This window comes from Oncorhynchus mykiss, chromosome 13, assembly GCF_013265735.2.
Source record: "Oncorhynchus mykiss isolate Arlee chromosome 13, USDA_OmykA_1.1, whole genome shotgun sequence".
NCBI lineage: Eukaryota > Metazoa > Chordata > Actinopteri > Salmoniformes > Salmonidae > Oncorhynchus > Oncorhynchus mykiss.
In genome coordinates, this window is record NC_048577.1 from 7,672,772 (window position 1) to 7,699,128 (window position 26,357).

At 43.5% G+C, this 26,357-nt stretch overlaps 2 protein-coding genes across 8 annotated transcripts; both read right to left on the minus strand.

Annotated features, from left to right (window-relative positions):
* Window positions 1-25,595, minus strand: LOC118938175. Of its 7 annotated transcripts, none has more exons than XM_036940084.1 (7): window positions 25,246-25,595; window positions 23,510-23,553; window positions 1,889-1,966; window positions 1,307-1,651; window positions 921-1,139; window positions 449-793; window positions 1-337 (listed from the first exon to the last, which is right to left on the minus strand). In XM_036940084.1, the coding sequence occupies exons 3-7, from the start codon at window positions 1,941-1,943 to the stop codon at window positions 9-11; spliced, it is 1,293 nt and encodes a 430-aa protein (XP_036795979.1). In that variant the 5' UTR covers window positions 1,944-1,966; window positions 23,510-23,553; window positions 25,246-25,595; the 3' UTR covers window positions 1-8. The 7 variants fall into 7 exon arrangements, with proteins under 7 accessions (XP_036795979.1, XP_036795980.1, XP_036795982.1 ...); XM_036940085.1 differs by lacking the exon at window positions 1,889-1,966 and adding an exon at window positions 22,602-22,679; XM_036940087.1 differs by lacking the exons at window positions 1,889-1,966; window positions 23,510-23,553 and adding an exon at window positions 22,602-22,679.
* On the minus strand, window positions 10,195-17,135 carry LOC118938176 (sialoadhesin-like). Its single transcript, XM_036940090.1, has 9 exons — window positions 16,856-17,135; window positions 13,067-13,399; window positions 12,722-12,952; window positions 12,109-12,372; window positions 11,807-11,897; window positions 11,000-11,039; window positions 10,737-10,817; window positions 10,424-10,504; window positions 10,195-10,329 (listed from the first exon to the last, which is right to left on the minus strand). Exons 1-9 carry the CDS (start codon window positions 17,091-17,093, stop codon window positions 10,306-10,308), a joined length of 1,383 nt encoding a protein of 460 aa, XP_036795985.1. The 5' UTR covers window positions 17,094-17,135; the 3' UTR covers window positions 10,195-10,305.
* Window positions 25,596-26,357: the final 762 nt, after the last annotated feature.

Below are 26,357 nucleotides of genomic sequence, written 5' to 3' on the forward strand. Positions count from 1 at the left end.
AATTTATTTTACAGTAAAAGGGGAGGGTCATGTGAAAATATTTTAAACTTTGAAGACCAGTCCTGTCCCGTCCCCCAGTAAATTTCAATCTGTCCCTTAATAAATAAACACTCACAAACTGCAGGAGAGTGGAGATCCTCATGGCCTTTTGCAGCACAGGAGTAGCTGTCTTCATAGTTACTGGAGACTGGGTCTTTGTACTGGGGGGAGGTGCTCTCATCTAGATGTTGTCCGTTCTTGTACCAGATGTAGGTGGGGTTGTCAGTCAGAGTACAGGTGGTGATACAGGTCAGTTTCTTCTGTCCCTCTGCAGCAGGAGTCACCTTCACCTGCAGACCTGAAACAATATGTACAAAACCACATACACCTCTGTGTTAACAGGATGGTTAATTTATTTTCTCCTGTAATTCAATATGATTTACAGTTGTATCATACAGGGTAGTATTACCTGTGACAGACAGAGTTGTTCCTGGGAAACTATGACCCCATTCAAAGTTGTTTGTTTTAAAAGTGAAGCGATACTCAGCTGAGTCCTCCTCTCTCAAATCTGTGATTATCAGGGTGAAGGGACCTTCGTTTCTCCTTTTCTCTTTGTCAGGGTACTTCACACGACCTGCATACCCTGGGTCTGTGGTTAGGTCTTCAGGGGTCAACGTATCACTTCTAAACCAGAATGATGATGTGGTGGAATAATAACCAACATAAGTACAGGATATGTCCACTGTTGACCCCTTCAAGACACAGATTCTTCTCTTGGTGTAAGTCACTCTGTTGCAGCTCTGACCCTGAACACCTGAAACACAGTGACATAACAAGAGGTCAATTGGATTGTGTTCTCTGTTCTTTCTAGAGATGCTCAAAGCTCTCAAGTTCTCATAGTGAAACCAACACACAGTATAATGTATTAAATGAACACTCACACACTGCAGGAGAGTGAAGGTCCTCATGGCCTTTTACAGCACAGGAATAACTGGCATCATAGTCATTGGAGACTGAGTATTTGTATTGGGGGGAGGTGCTCTCATCTCGATGTTGTCCGTTCTTGTACCAGATGTAGGTGGGGTTGTCAGTCAGAGTACAGGTGGTGCTACAGGTCAGTGTCTTATCCTGATGTCCACCAGTCACCTTCACCTGAAGACCTGGAGAAAAAACAATATCACTGTAAATCCCTTTATCACTGATTTATCATTCTAATACAAAGATGGAGGAAATCCTATGTTATACAGACATAAACACAAACCAAGACAATTTTCCTGAACTAAATGGAATTCAACAGTTTAACTATATTGAATGTAACTAACTGTACCTGTGACAGACAGAGTGACTCCAGGACTTCCAGAAAATTTCCCTCCTTCTTGATCTGTTAATAATCTGAACCTGTATGTAGCTGAGTCTCTCTCTCTCAGGTCTGTGATTTTCAGGGTACAGTCTTTCTTCTTAACCCCATGATACTCCAGACGACCTGCATACTCTGGGTCCTGACCTAGATCTTCAGGTTCTATACCAGCCTCCATTTTAGTGAACCAGAAGGTTGTTGTGACTTTACCTCTGGGATATGTATAAGAACAGGTCAGCTCCACTGTTGACCCCTTCAAGGTACAGATACTCTGAGTGGTGTATGTAACACTCCAGCCATCCTGACCCAGTACCACTGAAACACAGTTAGACATCACAATGGTATCAGAATTAGGACAAGGTATTTGGCTCACACTGAAGGTAGGGTTTGTCCACACTTTGTTGCCATATTGGAAACCACAGATAGTCATCACTCAGTGAGGTGTGAAACACAACTATTTAAAATGAAGTGGAGATGCCTAACAGAACACAAGCAAATGTAATACACATGTCTGTTGATTGACAAACATATAAGTTATGAATGAGACCATACCTGTCAGAGACCAGAGAAAGACCACCAACACACTTCCTGCTGTTCTCAAGGCCATTGTTGCATCTCCCACCCTGCAGTCTTAGAAACATAAACAACTCACTCTATAGCTGGTGAATAACTCCACCTGATACATTGAAGTAGAAACTGTAAATGGGGTACAGGGCCTCATTACTAAAAATGAACCAGGCTCATATTGTGCTGTGTTGTATTGTGCTAAATGGTTGTCTATGTGAATACTGTCTGTCTGTAAGTCTACTGCACTATGTTTGTATGTAATGTGTGTGATGTGTTGCATGTCTGTCTACGTCTGTCTACATATCTGACATGATGCAAAAATAAATTCCTAATATATACAGTAGTCATCATCATCATTGTAAACAACAACAACAACAATCACTTATTGAACTGTAAACACATATTTCTACATTGATTGTTCTGAAGTTGTTTTATTCTCAGAACCCCATATATAGGAGGATAAATGTTCAATCCTCTACAGTCCGTCAATCTGTACAGCAGCCTAAATGACCACCAGGTTCAATGATAGCTCCTATCCTCAAGCTGTGAGGCTAAACAGCCAGTGACTAAAGACTGACCACCAGGTTCAATGATAGCTCCTATCCTCAAGCTGTGAGGCTAAACAGCCAGTGACTAAAGACTGACCACCAGGTTCAATGATAGCACCTATCCTCAAGCTGTGAGGCTAAACAGCCAGTGACTAAAGACTGACCACCAGGTTCAATGATAGCACCTATCCTCAAGCTGTGAGGCTAAACAGCCAGTGACTTTCACTCTCTCACTCTCTTTCTCTCTCTCACACACACACACAAATGATACATTACCCTCAGGTATTTGACTTATGACTAAAAACAAATAACCAAAAACTATATTTCAAGATATTGTCAAGAGTACTTACAGAGTGCTCGACTATGCATATAATTTACAGCTTTGGAAAGAAAACACTCTGACGTTTCCAAAACTGCAAAGATATTGTCTGTGAGTGCCACAGAACTGATGTTACAGGCGAAACCAAGAAAAAAATCCAACCAGGAAGTGCCACATTTTTTGAAACCGCCTCATGCCAATGACTCCTTGTATGGCTGTGAATGAGCTATGAATGAACTTACGTTTTTCACGTATTCCCCCAGGTGTCTACAACATTGCGGCGTCTTTTTAGGCATTTCCATTGAAGAATGGCCGTAAGGGACCATATGTAGTGGTCACATGGTGTCTCCCGCAGAAAATCTTGCGTAAAATACTGAGGTAGCCATTTTTCCAGGTGGTCTCATGTTAATACTACTCCTAAACGCAACCCACCATCACTGTGTCTCATGTTAATACTACTCCTAAACACAACCCACCATCACTGTGTCTCATGTTAATACTACTCCTAAACACAACCCACCATCACTGTGTCACATGTTAATACTACTCCTAATCACAACCCACCATCACTGTGTCTCATGTTAATACTACTCCTAAACACAACCCACCATCACTGTGTCACATGTTAATACTACTCCTAATCACAACCCACCATCACTGTGTCTCATGTTAATACTACTCCTAAACACAACCCACCATCACTGTGTCACATGTTAATACTACTCCTAATCACAACCCACCATCACTGTGTCTCATGTTAATACTACTCCTAAACACAACCCACCATCACTGTGTCACATGTTAATACTACTCCTAATCACAACCCACCATCACTGTGTCTCATGTTAATACTACTCCTAAACACAACCCACCATCACTGTGTCTCATGTGAATACTACTCCTAAACACAACCCAACAACACTGTGTCTCATGTTAATACTACTCCTAAACACAACCCACCACCACAAGACTCTCTGGTCTTGGCCATTGTGGAGAGGTTGGAGTCTGTTTGATTGAGTTCAAACAGGTGCAGTTAATACAGGTAATGAGTGGAGAACAGGAGGGCTTCTTAAAGAAAAACTAACAGGTCAGTGAGAGCCGGAATTCTTACTGGTTGGTAGATGATCAAATACTTATGTCATGCAATAAAATGCAAATGAATTACTTATAAATCATACAATGTGATTTTCTGTTTTTTTTGTTTTAGATTCCGTCTCTCACAGTTGAAGTGTAACTATGATAAAAATTACAGACCTCTACATGCGTTGTAAGTAGGAAAACCTGCAAAATCGGCAGTGTATCAATTACTTATTCTCCCCACTGTATATGCATATGCTAGTTTCTGGGCCTGAGTAACAGGCAGTTTACTTTGGGCACCTCATTCATTAAAATTTCAGAATACTGCCCCCTATCCCAAATAAGTTTTTAAGATCCCATAAAACGGCAGCCATCTTCTCCAGCGCTAACGAGGTGTCCCTTTGCACAAGAATGTTTATGCATGTGTGCTGTTGGTGAGAATACTTGTCTCACCTGGCTGGCTATCAGCTTAACAAGGTGGTCATGTCTAGCAGTGTACAAATCCCCCGCACACACACACACACACACACACACACACATACTGCAGTGTTAAATTGTTATTTTGCATGTCTTTTTTTACCCTGGTTAATCATCTCATCTCTATGTAGAGCAACACTCCTACACTGAGACACTTTATGAATACTGGCCCTGATGTAACAACCAAAACACATCTCATAACATAACAACAAGTAAAATGATATATTACCCTCAAGTATATGACTTATTACTAAAAACAAATAACCCAAAACTATATTTCAAGATATTGTCTAGAGTACCTGCAGAGTGAAGGGAAGGGGAGAGGTCTTGCACAGTGAGTCAACTTACTGGTAGTGTGTGGCAACTGCTAGTAAGTGTCAGTTCTGTGGTTGATACATATTTATGTAGTCAGGACACAAGTAGCTGATGCAGAACAGTCCTTTCCTTCCTCTTTAAGACATTAACATGCATGACGACTAGAACATCATGTTAGAGAAGGGAGGTTACTGTATTAAAATGGGCCCTACATTTCTATAATGGACAAAATGTCCCCCATTTCCACTTTTATATAAATACATAACCATGTTAACAATATGTTGACTATTCTATATGGAATGTTTATAATATCTTAGAATGTGTTGTCTTGTCCCTCTGAGTTCTACATGGAACAGGTCAAAGTTCCATTCACATTTGGTCAGTTCCATGATGTCATTCATTATATTCTTCAAACACATTCAATTTACTCTCCTCATCAGCTGCATCAAAGTGGTACTGAAGGTTCCAGTGTTCTAGACTAGAGCTCCCCCTACTGGCATCTCAACATTACTGCACCATCCTAATAATAATGTCATCAATAATGTTGGGCTAATAACAACATTACAAACTGACAATACATCAGATAGAATGGTGAAACACAACACTGGCTACTTGACAAAGTCACATTTAATCACACAAACACTGATGTCTGTAGTAGTACAACATTCCACTATCATATTCTCGGGGCGGCAGGGTAGACTAGTGGTTAGAGCGTTGGACCAGTAACTGGAAGGTTGAAAGTTCAAACCCCCGAGCTGACAAAGTACAAATCAGGCAGTTCCTAGGCCGTCATTGAAACTAAGAATCAGTTCTTAACTGACTTGCCTGGTTATATAAATAAATATTATGTGTACAGTACTGGTAGTACCGTTAGTTAGCTGTATTGACTGCTGCTGTCCATATACTGTCTACATGTAGCCTGCCATACACACAGTTATCATTGACCCTGTTATACTATGACAGTGAACATGACCCTATTGAATGGAGATCTGGGAATTACTGGTAAACTCTACTGATCATGTTTTAAACATGTAAATGAATAAACTGATCTAAACTAAACACATGAGTATTCACAAAGTGTATCAGAGTAGGAGAGCTGATCTGGGATCAGTTTAGCCTTTTAGATCATAATTATATGGACCATCTGAGACACTTTATGAATACAGGCCCTGATGTAACAACCAAAACACAGTTCAAAATAAACCAACAAGTACAAAGATACAGGAAGTCATGTGATGTTTGGCTAAATACGTCAAAACTAAAACTATATTTCAAGATATTGTCAAGTGTACTTACAGAGTGAAGTGAAGAGGAGAGGTATTGAACAGTGAGTCAACTTACTGTCACTGCGTGGAAACAAGAAGTAGTCTACTGTAAGTATTAGTAGAAGCAGGCATAGCCTAAGTGTGAGTTCTGTGGTTGATACATTTTAAAGTAGCCTAGTCAGGGCAATAACATGCAGGAACAACATGTCACATAAGGGATGTTACTGTATCTAAATAGAAAATGGTCTAAAGTCAGAATACTGTAGTTACATTTCTTTATTTGAGGAGTGGACCTACATGTTTTACAAGAGACAAAATGTGACCCATTCCCATCACTCCTCATCAGCTGGTACTGAAGGTTCCAGAACAGATGAAAGGGGAGTATCTTTGGTACCAGTGTTCTAGACTAGAGCTCTCCCTACTGACATCTCAACATTACTGCAGCCTCCAGGCTTCATATGTCCCTACTAGTCTGATGAAAATATCTAAAATAGAAGGTAGAAACGGTCAAAAATATATATATAATAAAACAGTCACGCACGTAAAAGTCCTGTGTTATTGGGACTTATGTTGAACTGGCGGTTGTATTGAGTGAACTAGTGATCTCAACTAGCTAGTTAGCTACATGAAGCTGCTGTTATTCAGCGATAAACACGCATTTTTGTGCATCACACAGCTACTCTGAATGTACTGGATTGTGAACAATATGATGCGCTGCCTCTGAATTACAGCAAGACCCCATAGTTAACTAGTGAGCTAGTTAGTGAGCCTACTTTTAGCTATCAACATTAACTAGCTAGAAACAACAGACAACAGTGAGCTGTCATTATGCCAAGTCCAAGGCAAGCTGCTCTGAATTTCCAGTGTGCTTGTGTGAAAGAGATGTCTTCAGCTCACTGATCTTCAGAGCAATGGACCCAAAGTGAACCCTGACATGCATATAGCTAAGTCTGTCTGTCTGTCTGTCTGTCTGTCTGTCTGTCTGTCTGTCTGTCTGTCTGTCTGTCTGTCTGTCTGTCTGTCTGTCTGTCTGATCATTTAGATATTTGATTTTAAATTTCCCCTTTAGGAAAACAAATATCCCATTTTTTTTTTTTTTTGAAAAAATACTGCAAAAGCAATTAACACTCCTTTACTTATAGCCCATATAAACACATTAAATTTGTTGTGTTCAGGTCTTCTTCTTTCTGGGTTTGTTGTGTTCAGATCTTCTTCTTTCTGGGTTTGTTGTGTTCAGGTCTACTTCTTTCTGGGTTTGTTCTGTTCAGGTCTTCTTGGTTCAGGGTTTGTTGTGTTGGGGTCCTCTTGGTTCAGGGTTTGTTGTGTTGGGGTCCTCTTGGTTCAGGGTTTGTTGACTGTACTGTAGAGAAAATGAGGAGTCCTCCTCAGCTGCTTGTGCTGCTGAAGAGAAAGAAACCGAAATGAAACAAAGACATCGTCCCAAATGGTGGCACCCTATAGGGCTCTGTCTAAAGTAGTGCACTAAATAGGGAATAGAGTGCCATTTGGAACAGAAAACAGTTCTCATCAACACCAACATCACATCACTCCCCCATTGTAGACATGTCATAGTAACTGTCCTGAGATGTCCATTGTTGGGTTCATAGTTTGGGTTCATAGTGGTCTCAAAGGGTCAACTGTTTTGCTTATTAATGACATCTCCTACAATAAACAGCAGCATATGAATGACCTTAATACAGAATATGCTCACTGGGTGGCAGCACTGGGGAGGTTGAATTTCACAGCAGCGTAGTGGACATCCTCGTCCTCAAAACGCACCTGAAGCCAGAGTGACAGAGGATGAGAACCAGAACCACTGTGATTCCTACAGCTGCAGTCACAACTGAGGTCTGTTTCCCTAAAATAAAATATGGATGATATGAGAACACATTATGTTCTAATGAACTGAATATTATTATGATAAGAAAACAGAATATCAATGTAATACTTGTTAAAATACTTGGGGATTTTATAAACAAACCTGTAATTATTAACAAAAGTGTAATAATCCAAAGTATAATTATTAAGATTTATCTTGAAAAGTAATTTTGAATTGAGGTATTAAGGATGAAACTTTACCTGCTACAATGATCATCAGAGCTGCAGAGTTCATAGATGCAATTGTATTCTCAGCCTCACAGTAATATTCTCCTCAAAGACAGATGTCCTTACCATGTGGAGGCGTACTGGGAGGCTGAGGAGTTGTTGAGGCCTATAGGGTTGGTCTTCTGAGGAGAGTGAGGGGTTCTCTGCATCCAGTGGTCTAGGTACCTGATCACCAGCCTGGTGCTCTCCACCTCCACCCCTTGGACAGGAGGACAAACAGCAGGCACCAATGTGTCGCAGGAAACACTGTTTAACTGACGACCGACGTCAGCTTGCAGGCGCCAGGCCACAAGGAGTTACTAGAGCATGATGAGACAAGGACTTCCTGGCCGGCTAAACCCTCCCCTAACCCAGATGACCCTGGGACAATTGTGCTCTGCCTCATAGGTCTCCCGGTCACAGCCGGCTGTAACAGTCCGGGATCAAACCCGGGCCTGCAGTGCTGCCTTAGCACTAATTGTTGAATTTGTGATTCCAACTTGTTTTGTAATGTTTATGTCCAATGGCCAATGAGCACTGATACGTTTTATCTATAATTTCATATGACAAGGGTTGATAAGGATTTGTCAGTAGATTGCCGACTTGATGCATGATGATGACTGCTGGTCTAGCTTGCCAGCTAAGATTTTGAAAGTTTGTCCAATCAGTCCAATCAAAGCTACGGTAGATTTAACGCGATTTGACGTAATTTTGTCTAAACCAATGACCTTGAGACTTTTTGGATGGGCATTTCTAATGTAATTCTATGGCAGCACCCAAGGGGCTTGACATTTCAAGCTCTACCCTTAGATTTTGCAGTGACGTAGTGTCCCCATGAGTGACAGAACACTGAGCCAATCACAGCACAACTAGAGAACATTACCAACCCCTACGCTCCGTATTTTATGCTGGCTGCCCCACCACCACAGAAAGCACTAAGCTAGGCTGCAACACCTGCATTTTGGAGCTGCCTTAACTAAAGAAAGGAAAAGAGAGACCATGTTTCTATGCGACTTTATTAACTCAATGCTTTATTTATTTATTAACTTTATTTGCAAACTGATATGTTTCACGTATTAATTTCAAAACATGCAAAACAAGCAACAGAAAAAGCTAACCATGGGGCTGAAAACAGATTTAGCTCTGCCTCAGCTGCCTTGAATGACGTGTCGCCACTGCATGTCTTTAGAAATTATAGACAAGTTGACTAACAAATAGCCTACCAAAATGTTGGAAATTATAATAACGGACTGATTACATTTATTTTAAAATAAAAAATATATCATGACGGAACAATATTGTATTACGTAATATAAAATTAGTAATAATATCTGACAGCAATACAAAGTTAATCATCATGAAAAACATCTGGAGAAACTTGGCCCAAGAGCTAAAAATATTAAAAAGCTGTTTTCAATATGATCCATATTAGTTGCTGAGGAAAGTAGGACTATTGATGTTATAAAACATCTGTATATGACAAAATCCCATAGAAAGATCAGAAATAAAACTAAAGATAGTAAACAGATTTACATCAAAATATAACACATCTCATTTATCATCAATATATTCCATTCCAAAATATATATTCCAGTATTTAGTGAAAAGTTAAAGTTCATGGTGTGTAAAAACCTCTAGATATGGCAGCAATAGAATAGAGGTGTAAGGCCTCATTTTGTATTGGAACCTTCAGTCCAGGTTGTGTGGTGATCATTTTCAGTCCAGGTTCAATGTTGGTGGTTCTCTTCAGTCCAGGTTCAATGTTGGTGGTTCTCTTCAGTCCAGGTTCAATGTTGGTGGTTCTCTTCAGTCCAGGTTCAATGTTGGTGGTTCTCTTCAGTCCAGGTTCAATGTTGGTGGTTCTCTTCAGTCCAGGTTCAATGTTGGTGGTTCTCTTCAGTCTGGGATCTGTGGTGGTTCTCTTCAGTCTGGGATCTGTGGTGGTTCTCTTCAGTCCAGGTTCAATGTTGGTGGTTCTCTTCAGTCCAGGTTCAATGTTGGTGGTTCTCTTCAGTCCAGGTTCAATGTTGATGGTTCTCTTCAGTCCAGGTTCAATGTTGGTGGTTCTCTTCAGTCCAGGTTCAATGTTGGTGCTTTTCTTCAGTCTGGGATCTGTGGTGGTTCTCTTCAGTCCAGGATCTGTGGTGCCTCTCTTCAGTCCAGGATCTATGGTGCTTCTCTTCAGTCCAGGATCTATGGTGCTTCTCTTCAGTCCAGGATCTATGGTGCTTCTCTTCAGTCCAGGATCTATGGTGCCTCTCTTCAGTCCAGGATCTGTGGTTGTTCTCTTCAGTCCAGGTTCTGTGGTGATACTCTTCAGTGGGAGATTCCCCTCACATTCTGAAAAAAGACATACTGAAGTAGCACTCCCACATTTTATACGCACACACGCACACGCACACGCACACACACACACACACACACACACGCTTACTGCCAGGGTGTCATACTCTGGTGACCTGGTCTTCATGTTCAGAGGTGTGTACGTATCACTGTTAGGGTCAGGATGGACACTCTGTGGACAGAAAGAGAGAGAGCGAGAAAGAGAGAGTGGGAGAGAAGGAGAGGGAGGGAGAGAAGGAGAGGGAGGGAGAGAAGGAGAGGGAGGGAGAGAAGGAGATGGAGGGAGAGAGGAAATGCATGAGTTCTTTGAAACACCAGTCTTTCCATAATTTACTCTAAACACATTCAAGTACTGTATAAAACACACACTCATAAGCAAACCAAATTCATTAAAAGAGACTTACTATCAGAGTGTCGTAGTCAGGGGACAAGGTCCTCATGTTCAGAGCTGTGTACGTGTCACTGTTACAGTCAGGACGGACACTCTGGAGAGAGAGAGAGAGAGAGAGAGAGCGAGAGAGAGAGCGAGGTAACAATGAAAATAGTATGAAAGAGACTGTCATGTCACCGTAAATTAATGAAAATGGAGTTGTAACCCCCTGGGTGAACATTTAGTTTCTTGCCCAGCACGACACAGCTGAAACCCTGTTGCAACTAATAGAATCACCTGTGTGTCTGCTGTGGCATTACTTCCTCCTGTGGATCTCCTGTAAAGAGGGACAGAGTGAGTTCTGCTCTGTAAGTAAGTTGATATATTACAAATACATTTTAACAGGTTTTTTTTAACCTTTATTTAACTAGGCAAGTCAGTTAAGAACAAACTCTTATTTACAATGACGGCCTAGGAACAGTGGGTTAACTGGTCTAGGAACAGTGGGTTAACTGCCTTGTTCAGAGGAAGAACGACAGATTTGTATATTTTCATCTCAAAGATTCAATCTTGGTTACAAGTTCAACACTCTAACCACTAAGTTACCTGCCGCGCCAGGTGGCCTAGTGGTTAAGGGCATTGGGCCTATACCTTAATGAGTTAAGAACAAATCAGTGTGCTAAGGTGAAAGAATAATACAAACATCTATTTTCTGTCACACTCTGACCATGATTTGTGCTGTTTGTTTCTATGTTTTGTTTGGTCAGGGTGTGATAGGAGTGGGCATTCTATGTTGTATGTCTAGTTGGTCTATTTCTATGTGTTTTGGCCTGATATGGTTCTCAGTCAGTGGCAGGTGTTTGTCGTTGTCTCTGATTGGGAACCATATTTAGGTAGCCTGTGTTGTATTGTGGTTTGTGGGTTGTTGTCTATGTGATGTTTCATGTTAGCACAGTGTTTCTATAGGGGTCACGGTCGTCTTGTCATTTTGTTTGTTTTGTTTAGTGTACTTCGTGTTTTTTTCGTCCTTTCAGTAAAGTATGCATTCACAGCACGCTGCACTTTGGTCTCCTTACTACGACGATCGTGACAATTTTCACTCACCTGAACCACATGAATCCAGAGAAACAGAGGATGAGAACCAGAACAACCACTATGATTCCTACAGCTGCAGTCACAACTGATGTTTGTTTCCCTGTAATATAATACAGATCATATGAGAACATGTTATTATGAAGTGAAAATGAATATACAGCAATACAGGACATTAATGTAATACTTGTATATAGAAGCCTATGTATAGTTATAAACCAAAGTGTAATGAGGCAAACTAGAAGAAGACACCTTGAAACATCATTTATTATTGAACATCATTTTGTATTGAAGTATTGAAGATGTAACTTTACCTGCTACAATGATCATCAGAGCTGTAGAGTTCATAGATCCTCTTCCATTCTGGGCCTCACAGTAATATTCTCCTCTGTCCTCAGAGAGGATGTTAGTGATGCTGTAACTCTGTCCTGATGCTTTTGGTGAGGTTACGTTCTTCTTGTACCAGGTGTATTTGTCCACAGGTGGGTAGGCATCACTGCTGCAGGTCAGAGTCACTGAACTGCCCTCCACTATTTCACCAGAGGGACTGACTGACACTGAGGTGTTCCTTGGAGCATCTAGTAAAGCAGAATATGTCAGAGGGTCAGGACTGTAGTATACTACCTCAAATGACGTCATGTCAAAAATAAATCATATCTAAACTCAGAGGACTATCTAAACCTATCACTTAGACAAAACATGAACAATAATACATTTGGAGATACTTTAGGACTTGAGTGTCTACTAAACTATTCTTCAAGTGTCTGAGGTACTGAACATTCTAACTATAGACATGCAAACATCTATGACATTGTCTGTCATTTCTATGTAATGATGCATATTGATAGATAAAGCAGTAATACTCTTCTCATTGATATTAAATGATTGATACTTTCTAAGTAGAATAGTAGTTTAATTCATACTCACACACTGCAGGAGAGTGGAGGTCCTCATGGTGTTCTACAGTACAGGAGTAACTGTCTACAGAATGACCCAACACTACTAGGATATTACTAGAGTATTGTTGGGAAGTGGGCCCATCTAGACGTTGTCCGTTCTTGTACCAGATGTAGGTGGGGTTGTCAGTCAGAGTACAGGTGGTGATACAGGTCAGTGTCTTCTGTCCCTCTGCAGCAGGAGTCACCTTCACCTGCAGACCTGAAACAATATGTATAAAACCACATACACCTCTGTGTTAACAGGATGGTTAATATAGTTATCCTGTAATTCATTATGATTTACCGTTGTATCATACAGTGTAGTATTTATTACCTGTGACAGACAGAGTTGTTCCTGGGAAACTATGACCCCATTCAAAGTTGTTTGCTTTAAAAGTGAAGCGATACTCAGCTGAGTCCTCCTCTCTCAGATCTGTGATTCTCAGGGTGAAGGGACCTCTGTATGTTCCAGTGTACTCCACACGACCTGCATACCCTGGGTCTGTGGTTAGGTCTTCAGGGGTCGACTTATCACTTCTAAGCCAGAATGATGATGTGGTGGAATAATAACCAACATAAGTACAGGATATGTCCACTGTTGACTCCTTCAAGACACAGATTCTCCTCTTGGTGTAAGTCACTCTGTTGCAGCTCTGACCCTGAACACCTGAAACACAGTGACATAACAAGAGGTCAACTAGATTGTATTCTCAGTTCTATCTAGAAATGCTAACAGTTCTCATATTATAAAATGAAACCATCACAAATATACATTGTATACAGTTTTACAGTGATGTATTAGGGATCTATTTATTTTTTGTTTTGGGGACGATTGTGTGTTTTTTTACATTCAGCCCAGGATTTCCACATCCGGCTTCTTCACCTGCAGGATCATCTGAGAACAGCCACCCAGACAGCTGATGAAACTGAGGAGTAATTCTGTCTGTGATAAAGCCCTTTTGTTGGGAAAACCTCAGTCTGATTGGCTGTGCCTGGCTCCCCAGTCGGTGGTCCTATGCCCTCCCAAGCCCACCCATGGTTGTGACCCTGCCCAGTCATGTGAAATCCATAGATTAGGACCTAATGAATATACAGTATTTCATCTGCAGCAGCAGGAGAAGCAACAGAGGCAGCAGCAGCAGGAGCAGCAGCAGCAGCAGTGGGAGAGGCTGCACTACTTGGAGAAATGGACTTGGGAGGAGATTCTAGACGGGAAAGGACCCTGGGCAGAGCCAGGAGAATATTGCCGCCCCAAGGCCGAGCTGGAGGCAGCAAAAGCAGAGAGGCGGCATTATGAGGAACTTGCACGGCAGAGCGGATGGAACCCCGAGAGTCAGCCTCAAAAATTTCCCGCCTCTCCGGCACTACCAGAGCCTTCCTCCTCTCCGGCGCTGCCGGAGTCTCCCGCCTCTCCGGCGCTACCAGAGCCTTCCTCCTCTCCAGCGCTGCCGGAGTCTCCCGCCTCTCCGGCGCTACCAGAGCCTTCCTCCTCTCCAGCGCTGCCGGAGTCTCCCGCCTCTCCGGCACTACCAGAGCCTTCCTCCTCTCCAGAGCTGCCGGAGTCTCCCGCCTCTCCGGCGCTACCAGAGCCTTCCTCCTCTCCAGCGCCGCCTGAGCCACCCGTCTGCCCAGCGCCGCCAGTGCCGCCCGTCTGCCCAGTGCCGCCCGTCTGCCCAGCGCCGCCAGTGCCGCCCGTCTGCCCAGCGGCGCCAGTGCCGCCCGTCTGCCCAGCGCCGCCAGTGCCGCCCGTCAGCCAGGGGCCGCCAGTGCCGCCCGTCAGCCAGGGGCCGCCAGTGCCGCCAGTCAGCCAGGGGCCGCCAGTGCCGCCAGTCAGCCAGGGGCCGCCAGTGCCGCCAGTCAGCCAGGGGCCGCCAGTGCCGCCAGTCAGCCAGGGGCCGCCAGTGCCGCCAGTCAGCCAGGGGCCGCCAGTGCCGCCAGTCAGCCAGGGGCCGCCAGAGCCCCTCAGCCCAGAGCCGTCGCCCCTCTGTCCCGAGCCGCCGCCCCTCTGTCCCGAGCTGCCGCCCCTCTGTCCCGAGCCGCCGCCCTTCTGTCCCAAGCCACCGCCCCTCTGTCCCGAGCAGCTGTCCCACCTCTGTCCCGAGCTGCTGTCCCACCTCTGTCCCGAGCAGCCGCCCCGCTGTCCCGAGAAGCCGCCCCTCTGTCCCGAGCAGCCGCCCCTCTGTCCCGAGCAGCTGTCCCACCTCTGTCCCGAGCAGCTGTCCCACCTCTGTCCCAAGCAGCTGTCCCACCTCTGTCCCAAGCAGCTGTCCCACCTCTGTCCCGAGCAGGTGCCCCTCTGTCCCGAGCAGCCGCCCCGCTGTCCCGAGCAGCCGCCCCGCTGTCCCGAGCAGCCGCCCCTCTGTCCCGAGCAGCCGCCCCTCTGTCCCGAGCAGCTGTCCCACCTCTGTCCCGAGCAGCCGCCCCGCTGTCCCGAGCAGCCTCCCCGCTGTCCCGAGCAGCCGCCCCGCTGTCCCGAGCAGCCGCCCCTCTGTCCCGAGCAGCTGTCCCACCTCTGTCCCGAGCAGCTGTCCCACCTCTGTCCCGAGCAGCCGCCCCTCTGTCCCGAGCAGCCGCCCCGCTGTCCCGAGCAGCCGCCCCGCTGTCCCGAGCAGCCGCCCCGCTGTCCCGAGCAGCCGCCCCTCTGTCCCGAGCAGCCGCCCCGCTGTCCCGAGCTGCCCCTCTGTCTCGAGCAGCCGCCACGTTGTCCCGAGCAGCCGCCCCGCTGTCCCGAGCAGCCGCCCCTCTGTCCCGAGCAGCCGCCCCTCTGTCCCGAGCAGCTGTCCCACCTCTGTCCCGAACAGCCGCCCCGCTGTCCCGAGCAGCCGCCCCGCTGTCCCGAGCTGCCCCTCTGTCCCGAGCAGCCGCCCCGCTGTCCCGAGCAGCCGCCCCGCTGTCCCGAGCAGCCGCCCCGCTGTCCCGAGCAGCCGCCCCTCTGTCCCGAGCAGCCGCCCCTCTGTCCCGAGCAGCTGTCCCACCTCTGTCCCAAACTGCTGTCCCACCTCTGTCCCGAGCAGCTGCCCCACCTCTGTCCCGAGCTGCCCCACCTCTGTCCCGAGCTGCCCCACCTCTGTCCCGAGCTGCCCCACCTCTGTCCCGAGCTGCCCCTCTGTCCAGTGGGGTCATTGAGAAGGGTGGCCATGGTGAGAAAGCCACGGAGGCGGACAATAAGGCGGACTAAGACAATGATGAAGTGGGGTCCGCGTCCCGCGCCAGAGCCGCCACCGCGGACAGACGCCCACCCAGACCCTCCCCTATAGGTCAAGGTTTTGCGGCCGGAGTCCGCACCTTTGGGGGGGGGGGTACTGTCACGTTCTGACCTTTTATTTCCTTTGTTTTGTTATTATTTAGTATGGTCAGGGCGTGAGTTGGGGTGGGCAGTCTATGTTTGTTTTTCTATGATTTGGGTATTTCTATGTTTCGGCCTAGTATGGTTCTCAATCAGAGGCAGGTGTCATTAGTTGTCTCTGATTGAGAATCATACTTAGGTAGCCTGGGTTTCACTGTGTTTGTGGGTGATTGTTCCTGTCTCTGTGTTTTGCACCAGATAGGGCTGTTTTTGGGTTTTCACGTTTCTTGTGAATGTGAAGTTAATGTGAAGTGATTTATTAAAACATGAGTCAAAATAACCACGCTGCGCTTTGGTCCGCCTCTCGTTCAGATGAAGAAAACCATTACAGTAGGGAGGGATGTATTCTCTGTTTGTCCAGATTTACATTGTCTATGTATTGTGGTGTTGAAAACACAAACCATGACATTGAAGTGTCTGAAGTCAGTATGCTTTGTTTATTGGTTGTGTGCTGCATTGGCAAAGAAACCTGTTGGTGGAAAATGTGTTGCATATATTTTGTATATGATGGCAGTGTAATAGAACAGGCAGGGTGAGCTTGTCTGTGGTGGTCGGGAACCCTCAAACTTCTGGCCCGTAGCCCAGCGTGGCATCGATCAGTCGGAATTCACGTTTATAAATGCAGGTTGCTACAGTTATTCTTATTTGTGGTCGTAAACATTATTTTATTTTACAGTACAAGGGGAGGGTCATGTGAAAATATTTTAAACTTTGAAGACCAGTCCTGTCCCGTCCCCCAGTAAATTTCAATCTGTCCCTTAATAAATAAACACTCACAAACTGCAGGAGAGTGGAGATCCTCATGGCCTTTTACAGCACAGGAGTAACTGTCTTCATAGTTACTGGAGACTGGGTCTTTGTACTGGGGGGAGGTGCTCTCATCTAGATGTTGTCCGTTCTTGTACCAGATGTAGGTGGGGTTGTCAGTCAGAGTACAGGTGGTGCTACAGGTCAGTGTCTTCTGTCCCTCTGCAGAAGGAGTCACCTTCACCTGCAGACCTGAAACAATATGCATAAAACCACATACACCTCTGTGTTAACAGGATGGTTCATATATTTTCTCCTGTAATTCATTATGATTTACAGTTGTAGTATTACCTGTGACAGACAGAGTTGTTCCTGGGAAACTATGACCCCAGTCAAAGTTGTCTGCTTTAAAAGTGAAGCGATACCCAGCTGAGTCCTCCTCTCTCAGATCTGTGATTCTCAGGGTGAAGGGACCTCTGTATGTTCCAGTGTACTCCACACGACCTGCATACCCTGGGTATGTGGTTAGGTCTTCAGGGGTCGACTTATCACTTCTAAACCAGAATGATGATGTGGTGGAATAATAACCAACATAAGTACAGGATATGTCCACTGTTGACCCCTTCAAGACACAGATTCTCCTCTTGGTGTAAGTCACTCTGTTGCAGCTCTGACCCTGAACACCTGAAACACAGTGACATAACAAGAGGTCAACTAGATTGTATTCTCAGTTCTATCTAGAAATGCTAACAGATCTCATATTATAAAATGAAACCAACACTGATATACATTGTATACAGTTTTACAGTGATGTATTAGGGATCTATTTATTTTTTGTTTTGGGGACGATTGTGTGTTTTTTTACATTCATCCCAGGATTTCCACATCCGGCTTCTTCACCTGCGGAATCATCTGAGAACAGCCACCCAGAGAGCTGATGAAACTGAGGAGTAATTCTGTCTGTGATAAAGCCCTTTTGTTGGGAAAACCTCAGTCTGATTGGCTGGGCCTGGCTCCCCAGTGGGTGGTCCTATGCCCTCCCAAGCCCACCTATGGTTGTGACCCTGCCCAGTCATGTGAAATCCATAGATTAGGACCTAATGAATATACAGTATTTCATCTGACTGATTACCTTATGTAACAGTATAACTTTAGACCGTCCCCTCGCCCATACCCGGGCGCGAACCAGAGACCCTCTGCCCACATCAACAAGCATCGTTACCCATCGCTCCACAAAAGCCACGACCCTTGCAGAGCAAGGGGAACTACTACTTCAAGGTCTCAGAGAAAGTGACGTCACCGATTGGAACGCTATTTAGCGTGCACCGCTAACTAAGCTAGCCGTTTCACATCCGTTACACTTATATGAACTGTAACTCAGTAAAATGGTTGAAATTGTTGCACGTTGCGTTTATATTTTTGTTCAGTATAATTGTATATGTATTTATGTAAAACATAGGGACCACAATGAAAATAAGTCCCCGACTTTACTGTCTAATCCTGTTCACTTAAAAGAATATTGTTTATATACAGTGGGGAGAACAAGTATTTGATACACTGCCGATTTTGCAGGTTTTCCTACTTACAAAGCATGTAGAGGTCTGTACATTTTATCATAGGTACACTTCAACTGTGAGAGTCGAAATCTAAAACAAATATTAAGAAAATCACATTGTATGATTTTTAAGTAATTAATTTGAATTTTATTGCATGACAGAAGTATTTGATACATCAGAAAAGCAGAACCTAATATTTGGTACAGAAACCTTTGTTTGCAATTACAGAGATCATATGTTTCCTATAGTTCTTGACCAGGTTTGCACACACGGCAGCAGGGATTTTGGCCCACTCCTCCATACAGACCTTCTCCAGATCCTTCAGGTTTTGGGGCTGTCGCTGGGCAATACGGATTTTCAGCTCCCTCCAAAGATTTTCTATTGGGTTCAGGTCTGGAGACTGGCTAGGCCACTCCAGGACCTTGAGATGCTTTTTACGGAGCCACTCCTTAGTTGCCCTGGCTGTGTGTTTCGGGTCGTTGTCATGCTGGAAGACCCAGCCACAACTCATCTTCAATACTCTTACTGAGGGAAGGAGGTTGTTGGCCAAGATCTCGTGATACATGGCCCCATCCATCTTCCCCTCAATACGGTGCAGTCATCCTGTCCCCTTTGCAGAAAAGCATCCCCAAAGAATGATGTTTACACCTCCATGCTTCACGGTTGGGATGGTGTTCTTGGGGTTGTACTCATCCTTCTTCTTCCTCCAAACACGGCGAGTGGAGTTTAGACCAAAAAGCTCTATTTTTGTCTCATCAGAACACATGACCTTCACCCATTCATCCTCTGGATCATCCATATGGTCATTGGCAAACTTCAGACGGGCCTGGACATGCGCTGGCTTGAGCAGGAGGACCATGCGTGCGCTGCAGGATTTTAATCCATGACGGCGTAGTGTGTTACTAATGGTTTTCTTTGAGACTGTGGTCCCAGCTCTCTTCAGGTCATTACCCTGGGGCGGCAGGGTAGCCTAGTGGTTAGAGCGTTGGACTAGTAACCGGAAGGTTGTGAGTTCAAACCCCCGAGCTGACAAGGTACAAATCTGTCGTTCTGCCCCTGAACAGGCAGTTAACCCACTGTTCCCAGGCCGTCATTGAAAATAAGAATTTGTTCTTAACTGACTTGCCTGGTTAAATAAAGGTAAAATAAAAAATAAAAAAATAAATTAACCAGGTCCTGCCCTGTAGTTCTGGGCTGACCCTCACCTTCCTCATGATCATTGATGCCCCACAAGGTGAGATCTTGCATGGAGCCCCAGACCGAGGGTGATTGACTGTCATCTTGAACTTCTTCCATTTTCTAATAATTGCGGCAACAGTTTTTGCCTTCTCACCAAGCTGCTTACCTATTGTCCTGTAGCCTATCCCAGCCTTGTGCAGTTCTACAACTTTATCCCTGATGTCCTTACACAGCTCTCTGGTCTTGGCCAATGTGGAGAGGTTGGAGTCTTTTTGATTGAGTGTGTGGACAGGTGTCTTTTATACAGGTAACGAGTTCAAACAGGTGCAGTTAATACAGGTAATGAGTGGAGAACAGGAGGGCTTCCTAAAGAAAAACTAACAGGTCTGTGAGAGCCGGAATTCTTACTGGTTGGTAGGTGATCAAATACTTATGTCATGCAATAAAATGCAAATTAATTACTTACAAATCATACAAAGTGATTTTCTGGATTTTTGTTTTAGATTCTGTCTCTCACAGTTGAAGTGTACCTATGATAAAAATTACAGACCTCTACATGCTTTGTAAGTAGGACAACCTGCAAAATCGACAGTGTATCAAATACTTGTTCTCCCCACTGTATGTATTCTTTTAACTGACAAATAAAATCAATCAGTCAATCCAAACTGAGCAGCAGCCATTTGATGAACGGAAAGAGACATTAGTTACAAAACACCAAAAAGTTGAATGACATTCAGAGATTGTCAAGTCTTCAATACTGGGTAAGACTACAAGGTAGGGAGGGATGTATTCTCTGTTTGTCCAGATTTACATTGTCTATGTATTGTGGTGTTGAAAACACAAACCATGACATTGAAGTGTCTGAAGTCAGTATGCTTTGTTTATTGGTTGTGTGCTGCATTGGCACAGAAACCTGTTGGTGGAAAATGTGTTGCATATATTTTGTATATGATGGCAGTGTAATAGAACAGGCAGGGTGAGCTTGTCTGTGGTGGTCGGGAACCCTCAAACTTCTGGCCCGTAGCCCTGCGTGGCATCGATCAGGCCACAAAAGCAGGCTGGAGTGGCAAAGTCGGTATCACGTTTATAAGTGCAGGTCGCTACAGTTATTCTTATTTGTGGTCGTAAACATTATTTTGAGTTAATTCTATGAGGGGGAGGGTGGTCAATTTATTTTACAGTACAAGGGGAGGGTCATGTGAAAATATTTTAAACTTTGAAGACCAGTCCTGTCCCGTCCCCCAGTAAATTTCAATCTGTCCCTTAATAAATAAACACTCACAAACTGCAGGAGAGTGGAGATCCTCATGGCCTTTTACAGCACAGGAGTAACTGTCTTCATAGTTACTGGAGACTGGGTCTTTGTACTGGGGGGAGGTGCTCTCATCTAGATGTTGTCCGTTCTTGTACCAGATGTAGGTGGGGTTGTCAGTCAGAGTACAGGTGGTGATACAGGTCAGTGTCTTCTGTCCCTCTGCAGCAGGAGTCACCTTCACCTGCAGACCTGAAACAATATGTATAAAACCACATACACCTCTGTGTTAACAGGATGGTTAATATAGTTATCCTGTAATTCATTATGATTTACAGTTGTATCATACAGTGTAGTATATTACCTGTGACAGACAGAGTTGTTCCTGGGAAACTATGACCCCAGTCAAAGTTGTCTGTTTTAAAAGTGAAGCGATACTCAGCTGAGTCCTCCTCTCTCAGATCTGTGATTCTCAGGGTGAAGGGACCTCTGTATGTTCCAGTGTACTCCACTCGACTTGCATACCCTGGGTCTCTGGTTAGGTCTTCAGGGGTCGACTTATCACTTCTTAACCAGAATGATAATGTGGTGGAATAATAACCAACATAAGTACAGGATATGTCCACTGTTGACCCCTTCAAGACACAGATTCTCCTCTTGGTGTAAGTCACTCTGTTGCATCTCTGACCCTGAACACCTGAAACACAGTGACATAACAAGAGGTCAATTGGATTGTGTTCTCAGTTCTTTCTAGAGATGCTCAAAGTTCTCAAGTTCTCATAGTGAAACCAACACACAGTATAATGTATTAAATGAACACTCACACACTGCAGGAGAGTGAAGGTCCTCATGGCCTTTTACAGCACAGGAATAACTGTCATCATAGTTACTGGAGACTGGGTCTTTGTACTGGGGGGAGGTACTCTCATCTAGATGTTGTCCGTTCATGTACCAGATGTAGGTGGGGTTGTCAGTCAGAGTACAGGTGGTGATACAGGTCAGTGTCTTATCCTGATGTCCACCATTCACCTTCACCTGAAGACCTGGAGAAAAAACAATATCACTGTAAATCCCTTTATCACTGACTTATCATTCTAATACAAAGATGGAAGAAATCCTATGTTATACAGACATAAATACAAACCAAGACAATTTTCCTGAACTAAATGAAATTCAACAGTTTAACTATATTGAATGTAACTGTACCTGTAACAGACAGAGTGATTCCAGGACTTCCAGAATATTTCCCTCCTTCCTGATCTGTTAATAATCTGAACTTGTAAGTAGCCGAGTCTCTCTCTCTCAGGTCTGTGATTTTCAGGGTACAGTCTTTCTTCTTATCTCCATGATACTCCAGACGACCTGCATACTCTGGGTTCTGACCTAGATCTTCAGGTTCTATACCAGTCCCCCATTCAGTGAACCAGAAGGTTGTTGTGACTGTACCACTGGGATATGTGTAAGAGCAGAACAGATCCACTGATGACCCCTTCAAGGTACAGATACTCTGAGTGGTGTATGTAACACTCCAGCCATCCTGACCCAGTACCACTGAAACACAGTTAGACATCACTATGGTATCAGAATTAGGACAAGGTATTCTGGCTCACACTGAAGGTAGGGTTTGTCCACACTTTGTTGCCATATTAGAAACCACAGATAATCATCACTCAGTGAGGTGTGAAACACAACTATTTAAAGTGAAGTGGAGATGCCTAACAGAACACAAGCAAATGTAATACACATGTCTGTAGATTGACAAACATATAAGTTATGAATGAGACCATACCTGTCACAGACCAGAGAAAGACCACCAACACACTTCCTACTGTTCTCAAGGCCATTGTTGCATCTCCCACCCTGCAGTCTTAGAAACATAAACAACAACTCACTCTATAGCTGGTGAATAACTCCACCTGATACATTGAAGTATAAACTGTAAATGGGGTACAGGGTCTCATTACTGAAAATGAACCAGGCTCATATTGTGTTGTGTTGTATTGTGCTAAATGGTTGTCTATGTGAATACTGTCTGTCTGTAAGTCTACTGCACTATGTATGTATGTAATGTGTGTGATGTGTTGCATGTCTGTCTACGTCTGTCTACTTAAACTGACATGATGCAAAAAATAATTTCCTAATATATACAGTAGTCATCATCATCATTACAACAACAACAACAACAATCACTTATTGAACAGCTCTGTAGAACTGTAAACACATATTTCTGCGTTGATTGTTCTGAAGCTGTTTTATTCTCAGAACCCCAAATATAGGAGGATAAATGTTCCATCCTTTACGGTCCGTCAAGCTGTACAGCAGCCTAAAGACTGACCACCAGGTTGAATGATAGCTGCTATCACCAAGCTGTACAGCAGCCTAAAGACTGACCACCAGGTTGAATGATAGCTGCTATCACCAAGCTGTACAGCAGCCTAAAGACTGACCACCAGGTTCAATGACAGCACCTATCCTCAAGCTGTGAGGCTAAACAGCCAGTGACTTTCACTCTCTCTCTCACTCTCTCTTACTCTCTTTCTCTCCCTCTCTCTCACACACACACACACACACACACACACACACACACACACACACACACACACACACACAAATTATACATTACCCTCAAGTATTTGACTTATGACTAAAAACAAATAACCAAAAACTATATTTCAAGATATTGTCAAGAGTACCTACAGAGTGAAGTGAAGAGGAGAGGACTTGTACAGTGAGTCAACTGTCTGGTAGTGAGTGAAAACAAGAAGTGTTGAAACCTTATAAAAGCAGTCAGAACACAAGTAGTGGATGCAGAACTGTCCTTCCTGTTTAGTAAAGACATTAACATCCACGACAACCAGACCAACACGCCAGAAAAGGGCTGTTACTGTAATAGAACAGAAATGGTGTAAAAGACAAGTCTGGGCATATATATATATATTTTTTTTTTAAATATCAATTTTCACTGTGGTCTTTTATACTACATACAGAACCATGTAAACAATGTGTTGACTAAACTATTTATAACATTAACATTTTAATGACCTACCTTGCCCTTCTGAGTTCTGTATATACAGGTCAAAGTTCCATGATGTTATTCAATTAGAACCCATTCAATTTACACACCCATGACCATCACTCCTCATCAGCTGCATCAAAGTGGTACTGAAGGTTCAGTGATCTAGACTAGAGCTCCTCCTACTGGCCTATAAATATTGCCATTTAGTTATCAAAAGCAATGTACAGTCTGTGTGCATATATTTTTACCTATGGGGGGTCCAGGGAACCAAACCCATAACGTTGCAGGATGTTCTACCAACTGAGCTACAGAGGAACATATTCTGTAAAGTCTAATGTGTATATACATGTTTCTGATATGACTCGGGAGGTCTGTCAGAGGACAGACAGGAAAGGAGAAGAGGGAAGTGATACTCAGTGTGTGCATCTAAACCAACAAAATACTTTATACTGTATATATGTGTCTCATGTTAATACTACTCCTAAACACAACCCACAATCACTGTGTCTCATGTTAATACTACTCCTAAACACAACCCACCATCACTGTGTCTCATGTTAATACTACTCCTAAACACAACCCACAATCACTGTGTCTCATGTTAATACTACTCCTAAACACAACCCACCATCACTGTGTCTTAGGTTTATACTACTCCTAAACACAACCCACCATCACAGTGTCTCATGTTAATACTACTCCTAAACACAACCCACCATCACTGTGTCTCATGTTAATACTACTCCTAAACACAACCCACCATCACTGTGTCTCATGTTAATACTACTCCTAAACACAACCCACCATCACTGTGTCTCATGTTAATACTACTCCTAAACACAACCCACCTTCACTGTGTCTCATGTTAATACTACTCCTAAACACAACCCACCATCACTGTGTCTCATGTTAATACTACTCCTAAACACAACCCACCATCACTGTGTCTCATGTTAATACTACTCCTAAACACAACCCACCTTCACTGTGTCTCATGTTAATACTACTCCTAAACACAACCCACCATCACTGTGTCTCATGTTAATACTACTCCTAAACACAACCCACCATCACTGTCTCTCATGTTAATATTACTCCTAAAGCTCTTACGAAGCATACACCTAATCACTGTTACTCTCAGTCTTACTTTAGGTCATTTTCAAACAAGTCTCCACAACAATCTCTTGCTTTCAGAGTCCTTAAAATACCATGCTAAAGTATTATATGTGTAACCCCATGTACAATACTGTATCAGATTAAATACACAGAAATACATCTACAGAGTATACTGTAAATAACAGAAAAACAAAACATACATTACAATAGCATGGCCATGCACATAACAGGATACAGAAGTTCATGGAAACAAACAAAGGATAAAATAAACATATTTTAAGATATCGTCAAGCATACTTACAGAGTGAAGGGGAGATGTGTTGCAAGTTAACTTACTGGAAGTCTATATATATATAGACACTGAGTGTGAGGTTGGAGGTTTGAAGTCTGTGGTTGACACAACTTTGAAGCAGTCAGGGACAATAGAGTTTAATAGAGGGCGTACTTGCTTCAAAGCCTGTTTTAGCATGGCTAAGCCATTTAATACACCATTTCAGTTGGTATGAAGACTGTTATTAAACTTATGGAAGTTGAAGATATTAACTACTTTAAAATGGAAATAGCCCTCAATGGTGCTGCTCATTCTGTCACAGAAGACATCATGACAAAGATGTCAAGATGTACCTTCTATCCAACTCTATGTCAGGGAGAAAGAAGCTTATGCAGAGAGGGCTTCCTTCAGCAGTCACTCAGACTGTTCGAGAGCATCAAAACTGATGTATCATGGGTAAATTGTGACTGACTGAATGATCTATAAATAATATTGAGTAGTTATTCATCATGCAAGGTGATTTGTAGATTTTGACTTGCCTCTAAAGTCAGCTACAATGTCGAACACTCCCACATTTACAAAAATCCCATTCAAGTCACGGGACTGATATTAAGATTTCACATATTAACAATCTCACATCATGTTCAAATCATCTGGAAGTGACTTTGTTGAGCTTCACAACACATTTTTTTAAACTTTTGATTGATTTTGAAATGATGTGCGAGAAATGCCTCTTATCAGTCACATGACGAATGGGATTTGTTTTATTCATTTATTTATTTTACCTTTATTTAACCAGGTAGGCAAGTTGAGAACAAGTTCTCATTTACAATTGCGACCTGGCCAAGATAAAGCAAAGCAGTTTGACACATACAACGACACAGAGTTACACATGGAGTAAAACAAACATACAGTCAATAATACAGTATAAACAAGTCTATATACAATGTGAGCAAATGAGGTGAGAAGGGAGGTAAAGGCAAAAAAGGCCATGGTGGCAAGATAAATACAATATAGCAAGTAAAACACTGGAATGGTAGTTTTGCAATGGAAGAATGTGCAAAGTAGAAATAAAAATAATGGGGTGCAAAGGTAGTTGTTTGGGCTAAATTATAGGTGGGCTATGTACAGGTGCAGTAATT

Bases quoted from the DNA above. Each gene is read 5' to 3' on its own strand.
- LOC118938175 (XM_036940083.1), bottom strand. From the start codon at position 23,657: ATGTTAATGTCTTTACTAAACAGGAAGGACAGTTCTGCATCCACTACT. The intron at 1,140-1,306 runs GTACAGTTAGTT...TTTTTTCTCCAG, and splicing joins AGTCACTCTGTCTGTCACAG to GTCTTCAGGTGAAGGTGACT. The intron at 338-448 runs GTAATACTACCC...ATATTGTTTCAG, and splicing joins AACAACTCTGTCTGTCACAG to GTCTGCAGGTGAAGGTGACT.
- LOC118938176 (XM_036940090.1), bottom strand. From the start codon at position 17,093: ATGCATATTGTTTCAGGTCTGCAGGTGAAGGTGACTCCTTCTGCAGAG. The intron at 12,953-13,066 runs GTAATAAATACT...ATATTGTTTCAG, and splicing joins AACAACTCTGTCTGTCACAG to GTCTGCAGGTGAAGGTGACT. The intron at 10,330-10,423 runs GTAAGCGTGTGT...GTCTTTTTTCAG, and splicing joins CAGAGTATGACACCCTGGCA to AATGTGAGGGGAATCTCCCA.